Source organism: Dryobates pubescens, chromosome 4 (genome assembly GCF_014839835.1).
Source record: "Dryobates pubescens isolate bDryPub1 chromosome 4, bDryPub1.pri, whole genome shotgun sequence".
NCBI lineage: Eukaryota > Metazoa > Chordata > Aves > Piciformes > Picidae > Dryobates > Dryobates pubescens.
Window position 1 is genome coordinate 31,363,713 of NC_071615.1, and position 26,311 is coordinate 31,390,023.

Here is a 26,311-nt window from a genome sequence, read left to right on the forward strand (position 1 = left end):
GGTACATGAGAAGTTGAAGTCAAGAAGCAACAATTTAGTGCTTTTTAACCTCATGGATATTTAGTTGTCATTGAAGAGAGCACAACAGAGAAGTGATACAGAATTACTCAGCCTTGCAACTGCTGTGTAGTGTAAATGAAAGTTACTCTGTGGTTTGTTACTGGAGTAGGGATGCATCCAACTCTCTGAATGACAATCATTATTTTAACCCCAGACAGCTCCTGAATCTTCCAGAATAGCTCAAAAAAAAGACCTGTGTAATTTATAAAAGAAATGGGGATTCATTTGATACTTTAGTTTCCCCGTAATCAGCATGACTTAAATGTATCTTTACTATCATCTTGTCTGTGTTTTCTCCTTTTCTCACCACCCTGCAGGGTAAGTAACTGATGAACACACTATTTCTCTAGATCCTCTTTGGTAGCAGGAATATTGGGGGGCGGGGGGGAGCGGGAAGAGGAAAGAAAAACTCTGCAAGGATTTTTCTCCTCCTTGTTAGCTCACCCTTCTATTTCAGCTTTCCACAACCACTAATTCCAGAGAAGGCATTTCTGCTATTTTATCCAAAGACTCAAGTATCATATATAGGTAGCTAGAGGTTAATCACCTGAAGTCTGCCTTAATGTAGTTTAACTATATAAGACAAAATCACACTAAAAAATCACACTGGCAAAAATGTTTGAGATCATTGAGTCCAATCATTAGCCTAACATTGCACCAGGGGAAGTTTAGGCTGAACATTAGAAAAAATTTCTTCACTAAAAGGGCTGTGAGAGACTGGAACAGGCTGCCCAGGGAAGTGGCAGAGCTGCCATTCCTAGAGGTATTTAAAAACCATGTAGATGTGGTGCTGACAGACGTGTTCTAGTGGTGACCTGGCAGTGTTTGGTTAATGCTTGGACTCGATGATCTTAGAGGTCTCTTCCAACAAAAAAGATTCGATGATATATTTCTCCCTTCCACAAGACCTGCTGTAAGGTGGTGAGACATAACATATTAATCCATAAAAGTTTTCTGTGGTGGTCTCAAAGAAGTAAGGAAATAGAATTGAGAGACTGTAGTGTAGTTGCTAGAACACATATGAACTGCGTGGTTGAGTTCTTCTGTAGCATGTTGTCTGCTGTCAGCTTTTGGGAATCTGTAACTTTGTCAAAATGACCCTAAGAATGGGGAAGCAGCTGAAATCAATTAATATTACATTTTAAAATTCCTTTTAAGCATGCAATTTTCCACAAATTTTAGTGAGTTTAACAGTCAAGGCAGAAATGTGAATCCTGGATTATGAAGAGCTAACTGTGTGGCCTCCTAAAGGAGCTTCTGACCAGCATGGAGACAGTTCCAGACCCCACAAGAGAGAACTCTTACTCAGGTGAGAACTGATTCTAAGGTCTCTCATTTGTATAAAATGACCACAGAGCAGTTTGTCAATATTGTGGTGGCAAAATACTACTTTAACCTAGGCAACAGTCAAATGCTTCATTGGCTTTGTTTCTGTTGAGCTTGGTTCCTATCTTGGAGTGTGCAGTTGGACCTGAGCTTGTTACAAGAATCTTAATCTACAATATTTCTTTGTTTTGACAGCCATGTAGAAACCTCTGGTCATACACTGTATTTATCTGGTGGGGTGTTTTTCTTCCCATTTACCTGTGAGCAACAGGTTAAGCACAAGACAGTTAAGTAGCTCTGTATGGAATCTAACCTCAGACATTGTAAAGTATTCTTCTGCTCAGAAACTTGATCATAAACATACTGTGAGCATGTTCCCTACATGCAGCTTTGATCCCTCTTAGTTTTTGCATTGTGTACATTGTATTAAATGTCTTTTTGATAAGAAATACTCTTATAACCTCATCCTGCCACCCAAGAGTCCAAATACCACCTTCTCTAGTTGTTACCATCACTAGTGGTGAAAATGCAACAGGCTACCTTTTCCCCTACCACAGCTTTTTGATCCAGGTTAGACTTAATGTAAAGTTGAGGTTAACACAGTGCCCATGTATTTTGAAATGAGTTGTCAATTTTGCTTTCTAAAAGAAAGAACCAAAGGTCATTCTTTGTTGTTTTATCTCTGCAAGGCTGACAAGAAGAAACAACAGCAGCATATATGATGTAAAGGTCTAAGCAGATATAATTTAAAGGGAGTGATAAAATGCTTTCTAAATGGCTTCTTTATTAATTCAGTAACAGTTATGCTCTTTATTCCAAATGCTTAGGATATTAAAGGATTTTCTTAACAACACAAAGGTTCTGTGACATATCATGACATATTCTTTCCTTTTTGAAAAATGCAGTTTCCCCATAAGAAAAATAATTGAATTCCCTAATAAATTAGTTAAATTGTTTGCAGGTGTCAGATGAAAGTATAGACATGAATAAACCAAATAAGGGTTGTAAAATATTAAAGAATCATAAACCAGAAATACAACATAAATAAACTTTAACATCAAAGGGTCTTGAACGTAGTTCCAGCCTTTTGTTTCACATGGTAATCTCTAGACTGTCCACGAATCTCCCCTGTTTTAAGGATACACCAACCTGCTATGACTTCATTTTAGTATGGTGTAGATGTAGATTTTGGAGAGAAAATGTTCTGCTCCAGAACAGTGTCAAGAACTGTATTCTTGGAATATTACAAAAGGTATTTGATCACATGTTCTGCCATCTAACACAGAGAAATAATGTGATTCCCTAATATAAATTGTAGCAAACTTTCTTTAGCGTCCATGTATATCAGTGCACTCACCACAGAATCATTCAGGTTGGACAAGACCCTTGGGATCATCAAGTCCAGCCATTAACCCCACTCTATATAGTTCGTGCCTAAATCATACACTCAGGCACCACATCTAAATGACCTTTAAACACATCCAGAGTTGGTGACTCAGTCACCTCCCTGGGCATCCTGTTCAGTGTCTGACCACTCTTGCTGTGATTTTTTGTTATCCTAATGTTCAGTATAAACCTACCCTGTTCCAGGGTGGCTGCAAGGTGGCTGCAACACTTTTCCACATAGATTCAACCAAATACAGTTGTGTGGCTTATTTCCCTTGACTTCATATAGGGTGGTGTTGGTAAGAGAAACTGGGTAACTATGGTCTGCTACAAAGAGGTATAGCGGAAAAAAGATCCCTTCTGTGGTGCTGTTAGTATTGTAGGTCAGAGATTAATTGTCCTACCATAGAGATTAAAAAGTCCTCCAGGGGATGAAAAGCCCCATGGGTAGGACACAGGATATTGTAACCTGTTATTCTATTCCCTTTTCCTGTATCTCCCTATTTAAGCAGCATACTGTCCAGCCAACTCTTGATCTCTCTCTTGCCTCTCTGCTCTGGGCCTATCTTGGGGGGAGGCAGTGAGACCCAGTATGGGTGTGTGGTAGTTTTAGGTTATGCCTTTAAAATTTTTTCACAGGTCTTGGACAGAAAGTGGTAGAATGTAAATAAATCACTACTGGGTGTAAAAAGGAAAATAATGATAGTTCTAAACCATCCCATTGGAGAGCTATCTACCATAACATTTAGTTTGCAAAACAATCTTTCTTTCTTTTCACTTCTTCGGCTCTGGCTGATGCTTCTTCTGGATTTACTGACCTTGGCTGCACTGCTTTGTTGTGACTGGTATTCACAACAAGAACTCTGCTATTTTCTCTTGTCCCTCCTGTGTACAGGAGGGGTAGGGAAGGAGGCAGGGAACGGAGAAGTTGTTGCAGCTCCCCTGGTCTTTGGGCAGGGGGGTTCTTCTGCTGTTTATTAATTGTAAATACCTGTAAATATTGTAAATGCTGTATATTTTTTTTTGCATATTCATTGCATTTCATTGTAGATTGTAGTTCTGCTTGTAAATACAGCTTTCATTTGCTTCCAACTGAGCTGGTCTGGCAAATTTAATGCTGGGGGGGAATTTTCAAACCACCACAGGGGGGAAGGTTTAGATGGCTGGGGGGATATTTTTGATGCATCATTGAGGCCTATCTGAGGTCTAATGTGGGGCTTAGGCTGGGGGGCTATGCCAGGGCTGATTCTTAATATGTATGTATATTTATCCATTTTTTCTTTGTACCTTTTGTGTTTGGTTTCCTTTTGTGAATAGTATTTCTATTTAACTTCCAATTCTGTGTGAGTGTTTATTTACTCCTTTAGGGTAAATTCTTTCTGTCCTCAGTTCAAACCAAGACAGTTAGCTAACTTAATCTTAATTTTCTGCACCCAAGGTTTCACAAACAAATATGCATAATATGAAAAGAGTTACATGCTTCAGTAAAATATAACAGATTTAAGCAAACCATCAAATATCTTGTCCAGATTTCCAATGCTGTACACAGCTGTGTGTGTGCAGTGAGACACCCTTCTCCATAATGTCTTAGAACTTGGTCAAAATACATCATACTGCTAAGCTCTCCATAAGCATGGTGAGTGATCTGTGTTTATCCAGGCTCAGGCTTCTGGTGACAGAGGAGAGTACAAGCAGTTGACAATGTGCTCCTTAAAGTACTCTAGCTTTAGAGCAAATGTATCAGCAGTTGTAGAGTTTAGAAGAGATTTTGGTTGTTTAGTAGAATTAACATAGGGATGCTGCAGAGGATCTCACCACCCTTCTCTTCCCTTGAAGCCATGTCCTCTGCTCTTTGAGGGTGAGGAAAGGATGCATAATGCAGGCGCTTCATCAGAACAGATCCTGACAGGAATGTTTTGCTAGATCACCATAAAAAAGACTATTGCCCTTTTATGCTACCCTATGACACCCTGACCACACTACTCCACCAAAAAGCTTGATGCAGCCATGTTATGCTTGTAATTATAAAACCTGAGGTAAGATCAACCTGGCCTAATCAGTAATCCTAGATATATCTTGCAGGAGTTCTTCCAGCATTGTTGTGCTTCCACAGAAAAGGCATGGCTTCATTTTGATGAAAAGTGGACTGCTAAGAGCAATGTGTAGACAGTATTTCCCATCTCCCCCATCAGCAGCCCATTTATCCTGGAAACTGGTCTACTGATAAACTGGATCCTGATGTCGTGTCTATGGTCCTTGATCAATTATTTTTCCTTTTTCTGTTTTTGGCTCAGAAGGACATCTTTCTGTAAAGTAAATGATGCCTCAAGTGTTCTGTGCTTTTTCCCTGGGTGTGTTTGCCTGTGTGCATGGTGGATATATAATGATATGATATCTGTGCATTTAGAGCCTAGTAATTTTCTTTTGTGGTCTAGGTCAAACCATCAGGCATAGCTGTGTGGTGCCATGAAATAAATCTCCCTCAGCAATCAGTATAGCAGTGGTGGACTGAGCTGAGCTTAACATCCATCAGTGAGCAACAGTCATGTTATTCTGCTGCAGCATTAACTTCCCTCTTTCCTCTGAGACAGGACCATGAACTAGGGCTTGGGAGACAGCACCCACTTTTTGGGGTAAGAGTCAGCCCAGTGGTTCATCCACAGGGCTAGAGAAAGCCCTATGGATTTGACATCACCTGGACTGCTTTGGCGAGTGAGCTGCTCTTTGATGGCAGATACTTCTTCAGAGTCCTGTGACCAGTTTGCAAATGTAGCTGGTCACCCAGGTGAGGTTTTATTTGCCCACCTGGCTTTTGTTTTTGAAGGTATGCAAATATGAGTGTCTTGCACCTCCAGATAATGACAAGGAGTGGAGTTAATTTTTAAGGAGAAGCCATATAAGCACAGCACAGTTAAAGTTCTTGATGTAAAGAAAGTCACCAATTCACAAAGGAATTTGATTACCTCTATCCATTATACACACACAGTGAGTGATCGTGCTACTAACCATCTGTCATCTATTTCATTTGCATCATCAACACCTGCCCTGTTTATCTGCTACATTCTTTTCTTCGCTGAATTCTTACACCGCTTTAATAAAATACAGAAATGTTATTGTTAAAAACCAATTAATTTACAATCCTCCATAGAGATAGTATTACTTATAATTCAATTTAGCTTCTAATGACCTGCTTTCTTGCAAAATGACTTAATTCTAGTGTCAAAGATTAGTTATTAGACATTACCCTGCTGCACCAGTCATGTACTGCTGAGACAGGCAAAGCAGCTCTAGGTGTCCCTGGTCATTAATCAGAACTCCGAGACACATTTTCCTTCAAGTCATTACAGAACCTGATTTCATCTGCCATTTTAACTCTTTGTTTTACAGAACAGTTTAAATCTACCTTTTTTGTGTTTTCATGTTTTTGGCCTTCAAGACAGAAGACAGAGCTGGAAATTTGACTTCAGAAAAAAAGCTGTCATTGCCCATGCTTCCTGCTGACCCTCAGCTGAGAAACTTCACTGCCAGCCACTTCCTTTCTGGGCTTCACAAAAGACATCGTGAAGAGAGTGGACAAATACAGCCAATTCTCACACCATCATCTGGGCCCACAGACATGTACAAGAATGTTTGGTTTTACAACTCACTCGCTGAGGTTTCATATACAAAACATTACATGCAATCTAGGGGCTAATTGAATTCATCTTTCTTGCTATATCCCAGGCAAGGATTGGCTTTTCTTACTATGTTTTTTAATTTTTTTACAAATCTGGGCTCCACTTCCCATAAAAGGTTGGACCAGATGATCCAGATGACCTTTGAGGCCCTTTCCAACCTGGACTGCTTTATGCTTCTGTTACCAGCATGTCTTCTTCCTGTCCCTCAAGTACTCTAGCACTTTCCTGGGAGTAAATAAATGCCCTATTTGTAGGGCATTTTGAGACTGTGGTATGGCAGTAAGGATGGATTTTCACAGAATCACACAATTGTCAGGGCTGGAACGGAGCTCAAGGATCATCTAGTTCCAACCCCCTTGCCATGCACAAGGGCACTTCACACGTCCAGAGCCACATCCAGCCTGGCATTAAAAACATGCAGGGATGGGGCTTCTACCACTTCCTTGGGCAATCTGTTCCAGTGTCTCACCTCCTTATAGTCTAATCTAAATCTACCCTCTTCTAGCTTGGATCCATTCCCCTTAGTTCGCCTAGATTTTGTCTTTGGAAAAGAGTTTAAAGTACTATTTGGGGGGGGGGGGTATTCTTGTGACCGAATAGAGTAATACCTACCATTAAATTAAATCCCAAATCGTTGCAACATTTCAGCAACAAAGGGTATAAAAATTGCATATACAAAATACATAGAACATACAGAAATGAAAACTTTTAAACAATTCATGCCAACTTAAACTTTTGAACCATTGCATGCAGTCTTTTTAAAATGCATTACAAAGTTAAAACTTCAGGCTCACCAAAACCCATTCATGGAGATGGGACTACTGGCAGGATTTAATGTGGAAAAGGTTATTTCTTCTATTCACAGCCAAGTCTATATACTGCAGTACCGCTTCCAATAAAATCTTATTTTTAGCACTTTAAAGTGGTGCAGCTTAGAATGGGTGAATCTTCCCCTCCCCCCTGCCCAAATACAGTCACTTCTGTCTTTCAGAAATGGAGAAGCTACCTGGTGTTACAAAAGGCAAATAATGTCTCATCTGACTTCTTGACAACTGCATGCCATGCTGGAAGAATAAGAGACGCTCATTATTTTCCTAAAGCACAGGAATTGGCTGCACAGTGTAGGCTGATGAAACTTCAACAGCTGTCTTCTAAGAAGCAGGTTTGTTGTTTGTTTTTTTTCACAATAGACTATCAAGGGACATGTGAATAGTACACCAGACTAACTCTTAAACAACAGGCATTCTTACAAATGATCAAACTCAGCTATGAGCGCCTAAGAATAACCTCCTTTGGATGGCAGGGGTGGGATGTTGCTCTTCGTGTACTGCAAATGCTAAAGCTGTACATAAAGGATGTTGCTGGGTGAATGCTCTGTTTATATAGCTTATAACATTTGCAGACAAAATCCATCCGAAACACTAATATCTTAAATACTGTGAGGATGAGCCCTTTGGACAATATGGTAAATCTCTTTGTATGAGCATCCTTAACACCACTGTTTCCCAACTGATACAGACTTATTGCTTCAATCAGGCTAATAAATAATTCACATTTCTAAATGGTTTCTACACAGGGTGATGGAGCGTTGTGGTAGGGTAGGAAACATCCAGCTAGAGCCTAAAATCTCCTCAGACATAATCCTGAAATAATCCTGTTTTCAAATGGTAAAAGTTCGTGCCTCCTGCTCAGGCGGCACATCACCAGCATCCAGATCAGGAGTTATGCCAAACTAGCTGTAATCTAATATGGAAATGAGATGTTGGCCTTGATATTGTGTCATTCTTCTGAATGGGATCACCTGCACCCATATCTCCTAGGAGGAAATTTCAAACAGAGTTAGCTCCTTAAACCTTCTAATTAAAATGAGAAATCCCCAGGCTTCCATGACTCAGCCTCAGAAAAAGATTATTAGGAATTTAATAGGGAAAATATCACATCTCAGACCATCTGTGACCCAGTGCTCTGTGAGAATTTAAAGAAAACTGGAGGGAGGAGGTGCACGCTCCAAAGCACACTCTAGGAGTACTTTGTTGGAGCTGCAATAAATCAACATAGTTAGAGTACAGCCTTTTTCAGATTTAATTACTGTTACATAATTATTAGCAAAGCAGTCTCCTCTGAAACTGTAAAACTCATTCCATCAAAAATCCCCAAGCTCCTGATGGAATTTATGAACTAGTTACTTTCTTCCTAGCTCTGGAAAAATGCAATGGGATGCATTTGGGTTTGTCTTCAGTAATTTTTTAGAGTGTTGAGTTATTCTATGCTTCTTAGTTTTGGGGAACTTGTCCTAATTGCCACATATTTTTAAATTTTTTTTTAAAGTATAAAACGTGTTCACTTTCATTTGTTTGCTTTTCTGCTCCTGGCAGAGAAGCTAGACATAAGCACTTGGGGACAGATACCCTTTCCCCCCTTGCTGAAAGGGATTTGCATCTCATTTCCTCCATCACTCTAGCAGCTACTGATTGAGCTAAAGTATGGAGTTGCTCATGGAGATGCCAAAGAGTAAAATTTTCATGGTCTTTTCCCAGAGGTTTTGCTGTGAATACACAGCTTTAAAACATACCAATGATCTGAACAAATTGCCACCAGGGAAGGCCATTTGGCGTCTATATCAGGCAAGCCTGAGACCAGCTCTTCCCTGACCATTGCTGCCCAGTATGAGACTGTTAACATCTGCCCCCTGGCTCTCCTGTAGGGTAGCAGAGAGATTGCACAATGCCCTAACAGACAGGCTGACCCTTAAATCCATGACATCACCTCATAGAGAAATAGTAACAAACATCTCCTCAGAGAGATGAAAGGATAATAATGGCAATGGGCTTCTTTAGGGTCACAGCTGGTGGGTCTGGGCTAAACAAGCAGCAAGGTCTCAACTCAACCAGGTGAAAACAACTAGAGCAATCTCCCCTTTCCTACTTCTTCCCTCAGCCAGGAAAGGGTATTTCTTAGCAGATGCTGTACTAGCACAGCTCAGCTATCCGCACTGGGAGGTACTCCTGAAGCCATGCCTGACCTTGGCTGCTCGTGAGCTCAGGAATCACAAGTCTAGGAAAAGCGTTGCAGTGTATTCAGGGGTAAAGCTCACGGATAATCAATGCTTGTGTGCTACAGCATAAATCTGCAGTTGCTATGATAATGTCATGGTCAGATGGGAGAAGACCAGCCTGCTTTTTTGTTGAGCTACCTTGGTGAGTCTGTGAGTAACTGCTCTCCCTACGTTTACTGCCTCCAACATATGACTTTGTGATTGTGTAAGCAACTTGCTTTTTCATGCCAATTTGCAAATCTTATCACAGCAAATTTATAGATGCCCAAAATTTCTTGGCTCAAACCAGTTTTATTTACCTGTAAACAGAATAGTGAGACAACACTTACCTCAAGGTTTAAAGTAGTGACTTAGAAAACTTGAGATAGTGAGGTACACTGGGTCAGGAATATAGGTATATTCACTTTTGCTCTGCATTCAATATGACTTAATTATCTTCACAGATATTTCTCCTGGTAGATATTACAGGTTGAAAAATAACAAGAAATCCATGCAAAACAATAAAATGTAATTTAATTTTGCATAACAATTTAATGTGATCTGAATCCTAAAATGCTTATTGGAGTTAAATGATACATTTATAATAGTCCAAAAGAGAGATTAAAGAAGGAAGCAAGAACGAGTAAAAGCCCCTTTTCCAAAAAGAGGGATATGGCTCAAGGATCAGGATGTGCATTTCACACGGCACCAGCTGAACTGAAGTTTCCTGCGCTGTATTTCTGGTAGACAATAGATGAACAGATGGTTTAGAGAGGAAGAGACAAGGATGGAGACAGTTTGGAACTGGATTTTCAAATGAAGGAGGAGTCAGCACAGTTTAGTGAAAATAGGGTTCTGTGGAGGATTTTATTTTATTTTGTATTTTTTTTTCCCCTCAAGGAAAAAGCAGTCGATTGAAGTGTTTTGGAGAAGATATTAAGGAGATCATAAGGAGAAGAAATTACAACAGTTAAGATTAATGAATAGTGTAATCGTTGTTGGTGTGCCCGAATAGGAAACATACAAGAAAGAGAAGAAAAAGACAGAAAGATAATTCCAGTACCATCCCTGGAGTTTACTTGAATTGGGGAGAGCTCTGTCCACATCTAGGTCAGGGAGAGAAGAATTAAAAGCATCCTTGAGGGATCTTTCCTTATCTGAACAAATCTTCTGAAACATCTCACTGGAAAATTGGACTGTGCTTATTTTCTTGGGCACATCCCTACTTTGTGAAAGATGGGCTCAGGGTATATATTGGCATGGAGGCAGAAGGCTTGATTTGGGCAGTTATGTGGGCCACTGGGTAAAGCATCAGATTGAGGTCTCAGACATTTGAGCAAGTTACCATAGCTTAATGAGTTCCTGTGTAGCAGCTGAGCTGTTGCAAATGTAGGGTAGCACAGGCTAATTTAAACTCTTTTCACTGGGGCTCAGCTGATGCATGGCAGCCATTAAACCAAGGTAGCTCAGTCATATGTCTGAAATCTGGTTGAAGGAATCTGGGTTCAGCTCAGTTCAGGAGGTAGGTCACCAGGCTTCTGCTCACTTCATGACTCTTTTGGGCAACCATTTCATCTTGGCTTTTCTCATGCATATAGCAGCAGTAATGGTGCCAACTCACAACTGTGAATTGCTTTAAGGAGAAGAGCGAGGAGGAAAAATCGGGAATGCTGTAAAAGCAGGATGATTCTCCTTGTTGCTGAGTAGAAGTGTGGAATATGTTGAACTTTGCATTTAATGCAAAATTTTCATGCTTGCCCTCATTAATACTGGAGAAAATTCAATGTGTGTCTAAAGGGGGTTTGCTAGTGTAAACAAGGTCCTGCAGACCAAGCCTTCTGTTGGTGAACATGCTAGCCTCAGCTGAGATTTATAACAGTTCCTGGGAAGTGCTGAGGGAGAAGCAGAAGAAACATGTGCTTTTTGCTTATCACTTACTCTCTTTAGGGGCTCTGAAAAGTTCAGACGTGTCCATCTTTATTTCGGTTGGGTTGTGGGGGTTTTGTTTGGTTGGGTTTGGGTTTTGTTGTTGTTTGTTTGTTTTGGGTTTGTGGGGTTTTTGTTTGGTTTGGTTTGGTTTTAATATATATAGTATATGCTTGGAAATCATTTAATATTGAGAGATTTGGTTTCTCCCTCGTTTGTAATGAGGGTGTTCCCTGTGGAAGCATTTTTATTCTCTCTTTGTGTGGTGATCATAACATGTGGCACTCCAGACAGCTATTCTGCTCAGAGCTGAAAAACACCAAGCATTTCCTTTAATACTACCAATAAACATTTGTGTTATTTTTTTCTGTAAAGTGGTACTCCAAGCATCGTGCCAGTTCTCCAAGTGACAGATTCTTTTGGAGGCAAAAGAGAAGTATCAGTATTTACTGGCTACCATAAGTATTGCCAAACAATTTAAGAAGCACAAAGTCCTAAAATATTTATGTATGCACATCAGTTACAGTACTCTGCTACCATTTATTGGGCAGAAAGACAAAATAAATGTATCAGAGTTACAACTGCTGTGATAATTACTTGAGGGAATCGCTCTATAATGGAAATTAAAAATAAAACCAGAGTATCATGTACAGTGATTAAATATTTGCAGAATGATTTATTCTATGGTCATGGAGGTAGTTTATATGTCAAAATATTTGATCCAGAAAATTAACATCTTGCTGCAAACCCGACAGCCCTGTTCTTACAATAGCACCTTTAGAAGTTGTAAAGGACTGTGCTTCTCACGTCCCCGCAGTCAATTTCCTGTCTTGCCCCTCCTGTTACAAAGAACTTTCAGACAATGCACTTGCAAACTGCTACAAAAATCCCCGATTATCACCCCCGGGCGTGTTTACAGCGGGTGGTAATGGGGAACTGCAGAGCAAGAATAGGAGATCTTGGTTTGGGGGTCCTGCCTCGTAAACATAGGCAGCTTCTGCCTAGTTATTCATCAGACTAAAGATTTTCAACAGAGCTGTGCTAACCCCCTCAGCTACCGCTTCTGGGCTGGCAGTAGCAGCTGTCTCTTACCATTATGCCCCGAGGAAGCAATGGCATTTGCCAGCAACTCCCTTTGTGTCTAACTCATTTCCTACATTCTCTTCTTTCATTTGCATAGTCAACTGGTCCTTACGCCTCAAGAAAATCAGGAGAGCATCTGAGGAATAAGTTGTTAGAAATGGAGTTTTTAAACATCACACCAGGAGGTGCATGCACAGACCTCATTATATTCCCAACAGGTCTGCCAGCTCACGAGAACATAACGCACCAGAAAGAGACTCTCTGTACTAACAGTTGACAGTACTAAAATAAAGGCAGCTCCCTCCTCCCTCCCATCTCAGGAAATCATTGTGTGAATGTAGTGGAATATTTCTGTGAGCCTGCTTTTTGTCATGATGCCCTTCTGGTGGACAAGACTTACTGATGTCAGGAGTGCTAGGAAGAGTAGGGCTTAAGTTATAATAGGCTGCCTACTTCTATTGTTCTTCCCTCCATCTGTCTCCCTTCACACTAGTTTAGCCTGGGGTTGTCCCAAAAGTGTCAGCTAGAAATTAGTCAAAATAACCTGAAATCCTAGAAGGGGTTAGATCAGAGACTTGTTTCACTGAACCTCTTCAGAACCAAGGCTTTAGCTTCATTAGTGCTTTGATCTCTGATGGCTTTTCCCATCTGTGGCTAGCTGGACTGCAATGGCATGCTAATGCCTTTGCTGCCCAGGAGAGATCTGACAAAGATGTTTTCCAGGTGAGGGGTTCTGTTGACATCAACCACTCTGAACAACCAACAGCTAATGATGCCTCAAAGGTGTCTCTGATAAATAACAGTCATCAAGATGCCCCATCTCCTGCCTTCTCATTCTTCTTGAATAGCTCAGTGGCTATCTGTTGAGCTTGACCTCCTAGTTCTGGTTGGTGTCTGTATCTTTGTAAGGTGCTTTGAGGCTGTTACTTGAATGTACCTCGGTCTCAGGATGTGAAAGCCTCTTTTTTATCCCAGCTTCATACCCTCTTATTCTGAGTTTGGATATGACTGAGGCTGTATTTGTGGTTTCTTAGATGTAAGTGGAATCCAGGCACAGCTGAACAGTGCCGAACCAAACCAGCTGCTGACTTATTGAACAAGTGGCAAGGGTTCAATCACAAGTGCTGTTAATTGGGAAAAAAGAGAATTTCTGTGCCTCAGAATCTGGCCTTATTCACTGGTGACCTCATGCTGACCGCCATGCCACAGCTGATGCCAGCTGCCTGCTTGAAGCTACAGAAAAAGCACACTGGGCACCTCTGACAATTTTATTAGTAAAGCTGATCAGAAAACATCCAAAAAAGCAAGTGTTTTGAAATATCTTGCTTTGGATGTGAGAAAGACTTCATTGGGAGGGTTTTCTGCAAGAGGGAGAAGAGGGATGGGATGAATATTGCTGTGACCTGAGTGGGTTTGCAGCCTAGTGACTAGAGCTGTGGTGTGGGCTTTTGGTGTTTGGAAACTGCTCTTGTTTGGAAAAGGCTGAGTTTATCACTTTTGCTCTCAGTCAGGCAATTAATCAATTAGGCTTGAATTGAAGGGCATAAATACACTGTGACCACTTTTCAGTGGGCTTTGTTAGGCAATGATGAGCCTGGTGTTGCTGGAGTTTATGGTCTTAATGCCTGAAGAGGGTAGGAGAGAGAACTTTGAACAAGCATTGTTGCTCATTCAGACAAGTCAAGGTTTTGCAACAAGCATATTGAAAATGAAATGTTGTTCAACATTCTGCCTTTATCCAGTTGAGGTGTTCAGACTAATCACAATGTATGCACAGCTTCAAGGACATTATGCAAAACCCCAGAAGTACTTCACTAGCAGTCAACCTATATGTCAAAAATGAGGCTCGCTGGCTGTTTTTAAGTTTTGAAGTCAATAGTGGTGGTGTATTTCTAATGCCTTGGTCTTATCATCTCCAAAGGAGGTATTGGATCTTTAAGTGATTTTAAAAAAATGTTCCTTTGTGGTCAGAAGTCTGAACTGTTAGTAGTAGTCTGAGTATGGATGCCTTTTTTGTAAACACTGTTTAAATCTGTGATTCCATGAATGCATGTAGGTATTCTTTGGTCTTATACAGGGTAGGATAATCCTAAATGGTGTTAGTGGCTTTGACTCTGCTTAGGGTGTTGTGCCGATGTAGGAACCATCTAGAACAGCTTTTCTGCCAGTAAGTACAAGCTGACTTCATATGCCTACAGACCGTACTGCAAATGAGCCTCTGTAGTGACCAGGGAACCTAAAATTGAAGCCATATGGAAACTTACTGTGCATATTAAATTGCATGCAGCAGTGTTAACAGCATTTTGATTTGTGGCTGCAAGTAATAAATGAATTATATTAATTTTGTAGCTGCAAGCTAATTTCTCTAGAATTACTTTTTAATAACCAGCATCATGTTCACTGGTAAGATTTAAATACATTTAGGAAGAAATCTGAGGATTTTTTCCTTTAAAAGAAAAATATTGCCAGATTATCATTGGAAATTGAGTTTGTTTAAAAATTCTCTAGATATTTCAAAGTAAAATATCAGAGGGCAATTGAGTGACCTGGGAACCAGATTACATATACATATTGCTGGGGTAAATCACAAGTAAGATGGGTAAATTAAGCAAAGGAGCTGTATTGTCTACTGCTAACTTCACACATGCTGGCCTGCTGGAGAGAAGGGGCAGGTATAACACTGCTTCTAGGGTATCTGAGCACGTGAGTTATCCCTCCTTGTGTGTAGTCCTCCCTCGTCAATAACTCATCATTTTAGGAGTTACTTCCTATTTGTGCCTTTAGGAAGGCAAAGAATGATGGTGAGTGTATGTGTGCAGTCTGGGTTTGCTAGAAATGTGTGTGCTAGTGTGTAAAATATCTTCTCTTATGCCTTGGTTCATTAACAACATATTTAATATATTAATACTGATGCTGCTAGTGTATAAGTTTGTGGTTTTTTTTTTCTCCGATCAGTGTTGAATTTGAAGGGAGGGCACATCCCAACAAGTGGATAGAAAAAAAGTGTAGGGAATGTGACCACAGTAGTAGTGAGATATTGCACTCAGGCAGCTTGTACTGTTAGTCTCTCATGGAGGCCACTAGGCACAGCTTAAATGAACCACTGAAGAGCTTTTCCATAAGGCTGTGCCTGTGGTAGAGGCCATTACTCATGGTGGAGTCACCATCTTACAGAACATGCTGACATCTGTGTGAGTACCTGAGGGTGCCGGGAACCCGTGATTAAGTAAGATGTGGATGTATTGTACAGCAACATATCTCCTCTAGGGCATCTTTCTCAGGCTCAGCTGTTGTGAAGTGCCTGTTAATCCAGCATGAAGGCTGAAGTAACTGTTATGGGGTAGATGACCTGCTGTGCAAAGCAACTGTGTCATTCAGCATGGGGATAGACAGAGCTGTAGCTATGACACACTTGCTGTCCAGGCAAATCATGCCGACACCCCAGCTCTACGTAACATACTTGTCTCTGAGAAGATAATTACCCAAATTTGTTGTGACTGTGAAGTTCTTTTTTTCCCTGCAGAAGCCAAAAACTCCTTTACCTGTGTTTTCACTGTGTGCCATGGTGCATCCTGCATGGAGTTACTCTATCTGCTAGGAAAGACATGGTCATACTTCTGGTGGCATTTCTTTGCATCCCAGGACACTTGTTATGTTGGGGCTGTGTTTCTGTGATTGCAGTGTTCATCATTCTGTTTTCTTGGGTTTGTGATCTTAAGCTTAAGGTTATCCCTTTAGTTAAGTTTCTACTATTCTACTGAACAAGGGAAAAGCTAGGTGTGTCAAAATAATAAGAATGTATGAGAGTTAGGAGTTGTGTCTAGTTTGAATGCATTGTCTGAAAGTCTGTGTAACTTAACACTTGGAAACTGGTGGCTGGACATACTGACTATCTATTCACTCATTGTCCTATCACAGTCTTAAATTTTGTGACTTTTTGTCATCAAAGTTAATATAATTACATGCATTCAGTCAAATGATTCCCCCACTTTCTGATGGGGACCCACAAAATCTGCATCCTAGAGGGTATAGGTGTGCCTCCTTGTGTGCATTGATGGCTGTGAAGTGAACCAAAATGGTGATTATATCTATTGTGGGGAATACATTTCTAGAGAAATGCCTGTTATCAAAACAAAGATGCTAATCACAAGAGCAGCTCTCATTGAAAATCCAGAGGGAAATGGCTTTGCAGCATGGCTGACATGGACACTCCCTCAGAATTTGGGGATGGAATCTCAATTGCTTAGTTATTAAAATTAGCAAGAGACCTGTTCTGTGTCTGGACAAGACCTTTTCCTACCCCCCCCCACCCCCCCCCCCCCCCCCCCCCCCCCCCCCCCCCGCCTTTGTACTTCTCCTGGTGCAGACCAAATATCCACTAGTGTTCTTTTGGGCTTTCTCCTTGATTCTAGGGAAGATCCCATGATAGTTTCTTTGTCTGCAAGCTGTCTGCCCAACAGAAAGATCATTTCAGTTGCATCTAAGCATTATGCATCTGCTCATGTGGTTGTAAATAAATAACATAGTGAATAATGCTACGTTTAGCTTCCCGTGTGATTTAGAATTCACATCTGGTATCTGCTGAACTCCCACCGAACAAGAGCAGACCCAAGTCCTCACACCCCTGCTTTCAAGAGTACAAATTTTAAGTTACAATCTCTGGCTTAGCCTGGATTCTCTCTCTGTACAAGGGCCTCCAATTCAGTCAGTTATTATCTTTTTCACTTGCAGTCAGAATGTCCAAGCACTTCACAATGTATAACTTTTTACACGTGGGTATACTTGCAGACCAGGAAAGGTCATCAGCTTGAAAAGTGCTATTTCACATATTAATCAACTCCAATTAAAAACAAACACCAAAACAACAACCAAAATGAACAAAACCTAACCAAAACCCAAAGAAGGAAAAAATAAAAACCACATAGTAATGTTCTACAGAAATGCAAAAAAGAAAACTAAACCCCTAGAATGTCAGAAAGTACAATGGTCACTAGGCTGGAGTGGGAATAAAGATACACTGAATATCCTAGAAGAATGATAAATCACTGTTCCAAATTTTAGTTTCTTTTTTTTTTTCTTTTAAACTTCTTGAAGTGGTCCAGAATTTCAGCTACAGCTTGATCTGGCTTGCTTCTGTATGTTATGTTGCACATATGCGTTGTGCTACAATTGAATAATGCAGGTAGTGTTCTGACAGGGATAAATGTGGAAGTCTAAGGAGAAAGCGACAAAGAAAAACATCCAAAAGAAAACACTTGTTTCGAAGGAGGAGGAGGAAATCTCTTCACAGCTCTGTAATGACCTTTGTGGGGGACCACATTGCAGGCATAAAAAAAAAAAAAAAAAGGAGACTTCCCCCACCCCCCCACCTCCCCCCCCAAGCTCTTTTGTCTGTGAATTTGGCTTTCCTTTCCCTTTTCCTACCTCATTCTTGCACATCCTCTGGGGTAAGGGGGAAGGCTCTGCAAGAAAATAGGCCATCTTCTTGGCATAATGTGCAAGAATTTTGCAAAGCAACTTGCTCAGGTCTGATAGTGAGACAAGGAGGGCATGGGAGTGCGATTCTGCATGGCAGCCCTGTGTAGGGTAGTTAGATTTGTATCAGTGAGACACGACAGGTCTGCCCTTGAGATTCTGTGGTGGCACAGTGCCAGCTGTTCACCACGCTGATCTGTGTCTCTCCAGAGCAAAATCACAACCTGCTGCCATGGTTCAGCTCTGGGTCAGACCCACAGCCAGATTAATGAGAGGGGGTTGGTTTGGTTTTCTGTTTGTTTGGAGGTTTATTTTAATTTGGAAATTGCTGACATTTTTCTTTAAGGAGAGCTACTTTCTTGATAATCTAGCCCGAAGCAGTGCCATCTCTGCTACTGGTACATCAAAGGCTGTAGGATTTCGGTACCAGGATTAAGCATGCTTTGACCTTGGGTATGGACAATAAAATGCAACCATAGGTTTGAGTTAAATTAGGTTCACAATCTGAAAATCAAACCCAAGCAGCTACTTTTTAATTTAGGCAAGTACTATTTGCTTTTGCAAGGAAGGATTCTGCTGTGTGTTTCACTGGGATTTCATTCATCTTTATTGATGGCATTTCACTTAATTTGCTGCCATTTGAGAGCCCTACAGGCAAAGGGGAGAAGAGGAGTAAAGTAGGGGTAAAAATGGGAGAGGGAATTGCTAGCATAGAAAAAAACCTGCCATCGTTTTAGTGCCTGTGCAATCTCCACGCATTTTAGAAATCCTTGTGCAGATAGCTATGAAGAGAGAGAACGCAGACAGTCCCAAAGGGACCACAGCCAAGATGTGTCCTAAAATGAGTGAATTCCTACTGTAATGCAGAGGAGCTTTGAGATCTCCTCTGTGTTCTGGCAAAGCTATGGTTACCCCTCCCTCTCTCCTTGCAGTCACACTGGGACTTGTAGGACTGCGGGGGCTGGAGCCATTGGTTTTAAATGTTATTCTTGACAAGTTTTTCCTCTTGAGAAGGATTCCAGAGGTACAGTCCAATGCTACCTAGTCCATCCTACTCGGTGGTCACTGGCAAGCCCAGTGTTTCAGAGGAAAGGGTGTACACCCTGCCTCCCACCCCTTTTTCCAATTTGGGCACATCTTTGTCTTGAACAAGGCTGGCTGAAGTCCTAGAACATGATGTTTAATTTCTTTTCCAGCATTTTTATTGATAAAACAAATATTTATTTTCCTCACCCTGTTCTGACATCTATGGCCATCTCCCTTTTTTTTTTTTTAATGCCCCAGTGTTGGAAACAAGATATTAGGTTAGGTGGATGTCTAATCTGAACCTGTACTGCCATTCTTAAATAATCAGTGTACTTCTGATACCATAAAAGCATACAGTGCCTTTAAAAAAATCACACTAAAATGTTACTCTGGGAAATAATAAATGGGAAAGAGTTCCACTGTGTTCTACAAAACCACTTATGAAATAGCTTTTCTTCTGCCAGTTTTGTGGTTCCCACCTCTAAAATTGACAGAAGGCTTCATTACTCTTGTGCTAGAGGACAGGGGAGAATAGAAACTTCTCACCTAATTTTTCTGGAGCAGTTGCTATTTTACATATTTCTATCCTCAAGGAAGTGAAGGTAGTTAAGAGGAGAACAAGGCAGGCAGAAATGAGCAGCTTTGTTTTGCTGTGTGAGTGGGGCTGAAAGGATACAAACCTTATAAAGCAGAGATTACAGCTAAAGAAACCCACTGGCTTTTATTCCTATGAATTTAAAGCACCAGAACTTTCTTGACGCTCAGATTTGCTCCCTAAAAATAAGGTGACTTCAAAGGCTTTTATAAAACACATCAGAACTCGGAGTACCTTATGTTGTGTGCCTGGCCGGAGAAAGAGCATGGAAATGTTTGTCGTGTGCGTGAAAGAAGGTATGCAAGAGAGCCTGCTCTCAGGGGAATCCTCTACCTCCACATCTCTAAATAATCCATACCCTCCTAGACAGGGAATGTCAGGAGTTTTTGTTGTCTCAATATTTTTCTATGACTTGCTCCATTATTTATTCTGGACTGGCTTTCCAATTTGCAATGCCCTGAGCAAGCGTGGTGCCTGCCTTGAGCTACCAGAGGGGGAATCTGGCTGCGAGTTGCCTCCCCATCTGTCGTGGAGTGAGCGAGAAAGATCCCAACTGGCAGGGATTAGGTTGTTGGGTTTGGTTTTGTTGTGGTTTTTTTTTTTCCCTTTCCCTTGGCTTCTGCTGCCAGAAGGGGAAACTGGAACTGGCCCATGAGCTATTGAGTTAAGATAGGGCCACAGAACTGGAGACCCCCGGATTGCAAAGCCTGAAGTCTTAACACCCTTGTGTGCCTACTGAGTGCATTGTGGCAGGCATTTCCTTTCCTTGGTACTGGACTTCACAGATGTCTCCTTGCTTTGCTCTTAACTTTCCCAAACACACCACTCTGAGAGGCTTGAGTAACTCAGCCTCCTGGATGAGATTCCACTTGCAAAATTTGGTTAGACAAGTTTGCTGCCACTGCTTGGTGGGAGTGCATCTGTGCCCCCTTCAAAGTCTTTCCTATTCTAGCCCCATTTATGATCTATCTCACTGTCTTTGCACTGCTATATGCCCAGGACTGTGTGCTTTCTTCTCCTTGACTGGCTTTTTCCCCTTTCTGCTCTCCCCTGTCACCTGTCCGTGCATTGAAAATAATAGCTAATTCTGAACAACAGCAAAAGCTATCTATTTTATTCCTCTTTCCCCAGACCCCTTCTTTATTTGCTGCAAATAACCTGGGGATACTTTTGAGCTGACAGTGATCCCTATCACCTTTCGTCCAAACAGAAAACTGATGTACCTTCCACAATTCCTAATGCTAATGCAAAGTGGGATAATCCTGAGCCAAACCCCTTGAACTGTAGCTCAAGACTCTTCTTCAAAAAGCTCTATTTTGGGCCTAATATTTGTGTCTAAAGAGGACATTGGTCAAACAAAACCCCATGTCTGCCTCTCTTCTTCTACAGGTTTGGAAGCATTTAGACCATGATCCAAACTTTGGAACTTGTGACCCCTCTCCAGCATTTAGGGCAGCCTGGACTCATTTAGAATGAGACAAATGCCAAGCTGCTGTTGTCCTGAAGGAGCTGTGATGCTCAATGGGGCAAACTGTTTACAACAAGTCCCACTTGTGAAATTAGGCAAATTATTGGGAAAAACTGGCCCACCCCCTCTTTTTCAGCCTGCATACTCAAGTGGGGGGATGAGGTTAATGTGTCACTAACAAACTACATCCCAGGCTGTGATTCACTCAGGGCTCTCTAACTTACAGGTGGAATCTGTGCATCCTACATGGGTTTTTAAAAAAATTATTCCCTGCTCCTTCACAGCAGAGCATTTTTGTACTTCAGGTGAGTGCCTGTCAGGTAGCTGTTATTTGTCCCTCAAAATCAAGAGGTCTTGTTCACTCAGAAGTTTAAAGGCTGTTGGCTTTTAGCTCAACTGTTCACTCACTCTGTCACTCATGTATCTTACTGTGAAAGCTCTGTGAGGTTAGAAAACAAGGCTCAGCTCTGTTAAGGTGTGAGGGGCTGTGCAGACCCCTGTAGGCACTGAACTAATGTGGGTTGCAGCCACATCTGTAGCTTACTGATGCTATTTGTTAGGAGAAACAAGGTTTCACAATGTTCAGGGACTCTTTATCTCTGCAGTTCTTACATTTCCCATGAGTCAGAGCTGGAAGGGCAGCTTGTGGCCTGTGTATCTGCTCCGGGTCCTTTCCTGTCTGAAATTTGTCATTTCACTAAGCTATAAAGTTACCTTCTTCCTTTAACCTGTGTTTAGTTTAGCACCCAGCTACCTCTATGGTATTCTGGATCTACTTTTGCTGCACCACTAGCACATCCTTCTGAAAACAGTGTGAGGTTTGCCCTGATCATTCCTGATTTCCTTCTCCAGGCTCAAGCACTACGGGATGCACGGGAGAAAGCTGTGTAGGCAAGAGCAAAGGCAGCTGTGTACTGTGAAATAATAAGTATCAGGCAAAATACAGTATCACAGCTAATAGATGTATTTTAAAAGTGGAAACATCTATGTTTAATTGCATTTAAAGTACGTAGTGAGAAACCACAATTATACATTGTTATAACAAACCTTTACATCTGGTCAGAATAATACAAAAAAAGTGCTGATTAAATATGGTCGAAATAACTGAGGCAAAATTTTGACAACATCTTCTAAAATATTAGCATGTGGCCCCTGCCAGCAACACTCTAAAGGTCAGGCTGAATAATGTCAGTGACAATCACCGGGTTTCCTTAAATTATCCAAAACCAACCACCCAAAAAAAAGAGTTTTATTTTTTTTGTTTGCCTTTTTTTTTTTTTTTGCATAGCTTTCAATATTGCTGCACTCTCACCTCTGCATATTGCAAGCCCATCTCAGTTCTGAGATTTCTTTAAAGTTCTGAATATTTTTAATCCAGTTCTCCTCAAATACATCATATATATTTTCTACCAATTATAAATACATATTTTTTTATTAATCTGATTTCAATAACATGCATTTGTATAATTACTGTACAATCAAAATAGACATTGACTTTACACAGTGTGTATGCTTGTAGTTTAGCGATATTGTTCAGACACACTGCTCGACAAATCAAGCAAAGAGGGAAAGAAAAAGAAAACGAAAGGAGGGGAAAATAACCTCTAGGAGGAAACAGAATCTCACAGTGTTTACAGACAAAAAAACCCCCAAAAAAATAAAACAACAAAAGGAAAAAATACCCATCGGAAAAAGGATTTATTAATACATAGAAAATCCCCACAATAGTTGAAACACACTTTAGGAACTAGTAAACACGTTAAATAGAGTTGTGCCAATTACGCAGTGCCCAAGCATCTGCTTGCTCTTAATTAGATGGGGAGGTGAATGACCACTGTTTATTTTCATTTTCCTCATTAATTATGAAAAACTGCATTTAATTCATCTTGCATGGTGAGAGACTGGCTGCGCAGATGTAAGTCGTAAGGGAAGTGGCTCTCTGTAGGCAACCTGAACATAGAGCTCTGCCCAAGGGGACCCCTGGGTGGCACTGCACAGTAATGCATGCCATAATTGTAATTTTTGCCGTAGTCCAAGCTTTCTTCTTGCTTCAGGGAAAATATCCCATTATAGTTAATTGGGGGAGGACTTAAGGGACCTTCAAACTGTGGGCTGGCGCACTCAGGGGAAGTGCTTTCATAGAAGGACTCGTAAGCGCTGCAGTAATTGTAAGGTTTCATGGACTTGGAGTTGTCAAGAGTCCCATGCCCCGGGGGGGTGCCGAGCTCAGGGCTGTGGTAAGGGGGGTAGAAGGTGGAGTAAGGTGAGCGGGTGTGATGGGCACCTTCACCTGCCTGGCCCATCAGAAAACTTCTGGCATTCAGCTGCAGGCATCCCGCCACCAAGTTTGTAGTTGGCTGGGACAGACCCTTGCACAAGTTTTGGACGAAGGTGAGCAGGTCGGGTCTCTTGCCAATTCGCAGGATCTCAGAAAGAGCCCAAATGTAGTTCTTGGCTAGTCTCAAAGTTTCTATTTTGGACAGTTTTTGTGTTTTAGAGTAACAAGGGACCACTTTCCTTAAATTGTCCAGGGCGTCGTTAAGGCCGTGCATCCGATTCCGCTCTCTCGCGTTGGCTTCTTGTCGCCTGAATTTGATCCTTTCCATCCTTATCTTGCTCGTCTTTTTTTTCCGAAGGCCCCTTCGCCTAGGCAAACCATTCTCATCCTCCTCTTCTCTCTCTTCCTCCTCCTCCTCTTTTTCTGTGTCTTCTCCAGGAGATCTTTTAATATTCTTTCCTCGGAGCACAATCTGCTTCGAAAAGCTTTCTGGGTTCTTCATTTGCTTTTGGTCATCACTTTCTCGGGAAAACTTTCTGCACATCTGGGATTCTGGCATTACAACAGACTCATCAAACGGTAGTGTTAACATGGTTCTATAATCTTAAGTTACCTGAAAGAATGCCAGCACAATATTTAAATATTTCCATTTTTAAAGTTTGCCGACTTACACACACAACCCTCATGCGCCCTTCGTGCCTTTGCGTGCACACTCGGTGCATAGAGTCTGTGTGGGTATGTATAAATGCACAATCTGTATTTTTTATTATTTTATACATTTTTTTGGGCATAAAATGCCAGTTGCATTTGCTTTCATTTAAAAAAAATAAATAAATAAGAGCTGTCCAGAATTTTAAAGTCACACAAAACATTCAGAGTCTTGCAACTACAAAACCACGTTTCCCATCAATAAGAATGGAGTAAATCAATATTTAAGTTCTACAATTAGCTCCCTGTTCGTTCATCTGATTTTTAAACAAGCCCTTCGAACCCTTGCCACCATGGAATTCAAAGAAATGCAAAACATGATAAAGCAGTACAGAAATTTCATTAATCCGAATTCCCCTGGGTGAAAAAATGAGAGCGATAGCGGTCTTAAAATTGAAAAGTGCCATATCTCTATTAGCTCATGGTTAAATATTTTTAAATCACTTTTGGACTTGTTTCAAAGTTGCCCTCTCTCCCCTCCACATTTCTTCCCTTATGAATCAAGATATTAAACTCCAGCAAGTTAGAGTGGATGAGAGGGGAAAAAAAAAATATTAATGAACACCCCCCAACCCCCCAATCACTCAGCTAGTAGCATAATTAAAACTGAAAGAATTTTTTTCTTCAAGTGATTTGTATTAAAATTGTACATTCATAAGACAAAAATCAGAATGACCTAACCCCGAATGTATTCAGTTAGGAATAACCCCCCACACACACCTTTTTTCCTTTTTCCCAGCAACATTTCTAATTGATATAATTTGTTTAGTTAGAATCAACTTATTTTCTTTTTTCTCTTATTTTCTTTTCTCTTTCTTTTTTTTTTTTTTTTTTTCCCTTTCCTCCCCCATCAATTGTGGTGGTGGGGAGATGAAAAATTCCCTGCACGCTGTAGCAGTGTTTATGTTCTGCAAGGCTCAGACATCTCCCTCCAGCTTGTCGCTGACAGGAGCGGTCCGTAGATTCTGATTGCAAGCCTGCACATGTGCTCAGAATCCAGCCTGGAATGGGAAAATAATTTCCCTTTCCCACCCCCCCACCCCCCCTAATTATTTTGCTTTTGTTTGCAGTTTGGGAGCAGCAAAAGCTTGGATCCCACGGTCCTCAAAGAGACAAAACGAATGCAGGGACTTTTTTAATAGAACAAAACTAAACAAAAACCCCTGTCAAAGACTAACTCTATCAGTATTGTCTACACACTTGCAATATTACATAACACCAATGAAAGTATGCAATTGCAGCAGAAGAATAAAATGTTAGGAGGAGTTATTAGACAGTAAATAGCATACAAAAAAAAATATACAAGACAACGATACCGTATCTTTAAACACTTGCATGCACACCCAGCACCAACTGAAATATATCTTTATTTGTATTACCTTAGCTTTTTATTTCATTCAACAATCAGTTTTCATTTTTTGCCTTCCAAATCTTTTCAGTCTGAATGTCGCATCGTCTCCTGGAGTCTAGATCTGTGTATATCTGCACTATCTCATTGATCTCTAAAAAGTGACATTGATGCCAACTGCCAGAGCTGGTACCCATGCCATCTGCTAGTGACGTCACGGGGCAGAGAAAACCACGTGAGCCTTTCTCCTGGGACCTTCATTCTGCACTGATCATCTGGCATCCCTCTAAGTGGGTACCAGCATTCATGTATCAACACAGAAGGTTAGACTGATAGAAAAAAAAAAAAAAAGGAAAAAAAAAACAGGGAAAAGAAAAAAAATCTGCACCAGCATTTCACATACAGTAGGTGCATTTCCACTGGAGCTGCCTCTTTTTAGCAGTCTAGCTGCACGGATAGACGTGCCAACATTTGGTGCTATCCCTGCCTACAGGTACGGCTGCCCTATGGTTGTTAATACGGTGTTGTTTATAGGAGAAGTGCTGTCTTGTATTGATCCCAGTCCCTCTGGTGCACCTGGTACCCAGGAAAAAAAAAAAAAAAAAAAAGAAAAGAAAAAGGAAAGAAAAGGCAAGGAAGGGAAGGCAGGAGAGGGGAAGTAATGCTGGTGCTATAACATGTAGCACACTCGCAAAAAGTAGTTTTTGTGTGCTGCTGCTGGGAACGGTTTTTGGGGTGTGGGGTTTCTTCAAGGGCAGCATGTTGCCCCAGAGTGTGGGATAACAGGAGCAGAGCTTCTCTGCCTGTAAGAAATCCTTCTCTAGCATCCCTCCGTGGTGTTTGACATTCCCAAAAGAAAAGAGACATTTGTGAGAAACTGGATGTGCAAGGCAAATGGTTAACGAATGATATCTCTTTTTT

At 41.0% G+C, this 26,311-nt stretch overlaps 1 protein-coding gene across 1 annotated transcript; it reads right to left on the bottom strand.

Moving 5' to 3' along the window:
- Window positions 1–21,975: 21,975 nt before the first annotated feature.
- NEUROD6 (neuronal differentiation 6) lies at window positions 21,976–25,686 on the bottom strand. Its single transcript, XM_009904759.2, has 2 exons — window positions 25,422–25,686; window positions 21,976–23,947 (listed from the first exon to the last, which is right to left on the bottom strand). The coding sequence occupies exon 2, from the start codon at window positions 23,924–23,926 to the stop codon at window positions 22,913–22,915; it is 1,014 nt and encodes a 337-aa protein (XP_009903061.1). The 5' UTR covers window positions 23,927–23,947; window positions 25,422–25,686; the 3' UTR covers window positions 21,976–22,912.
- Window positions 25,687–26,311: the final 625 nt, after the last annotated feature.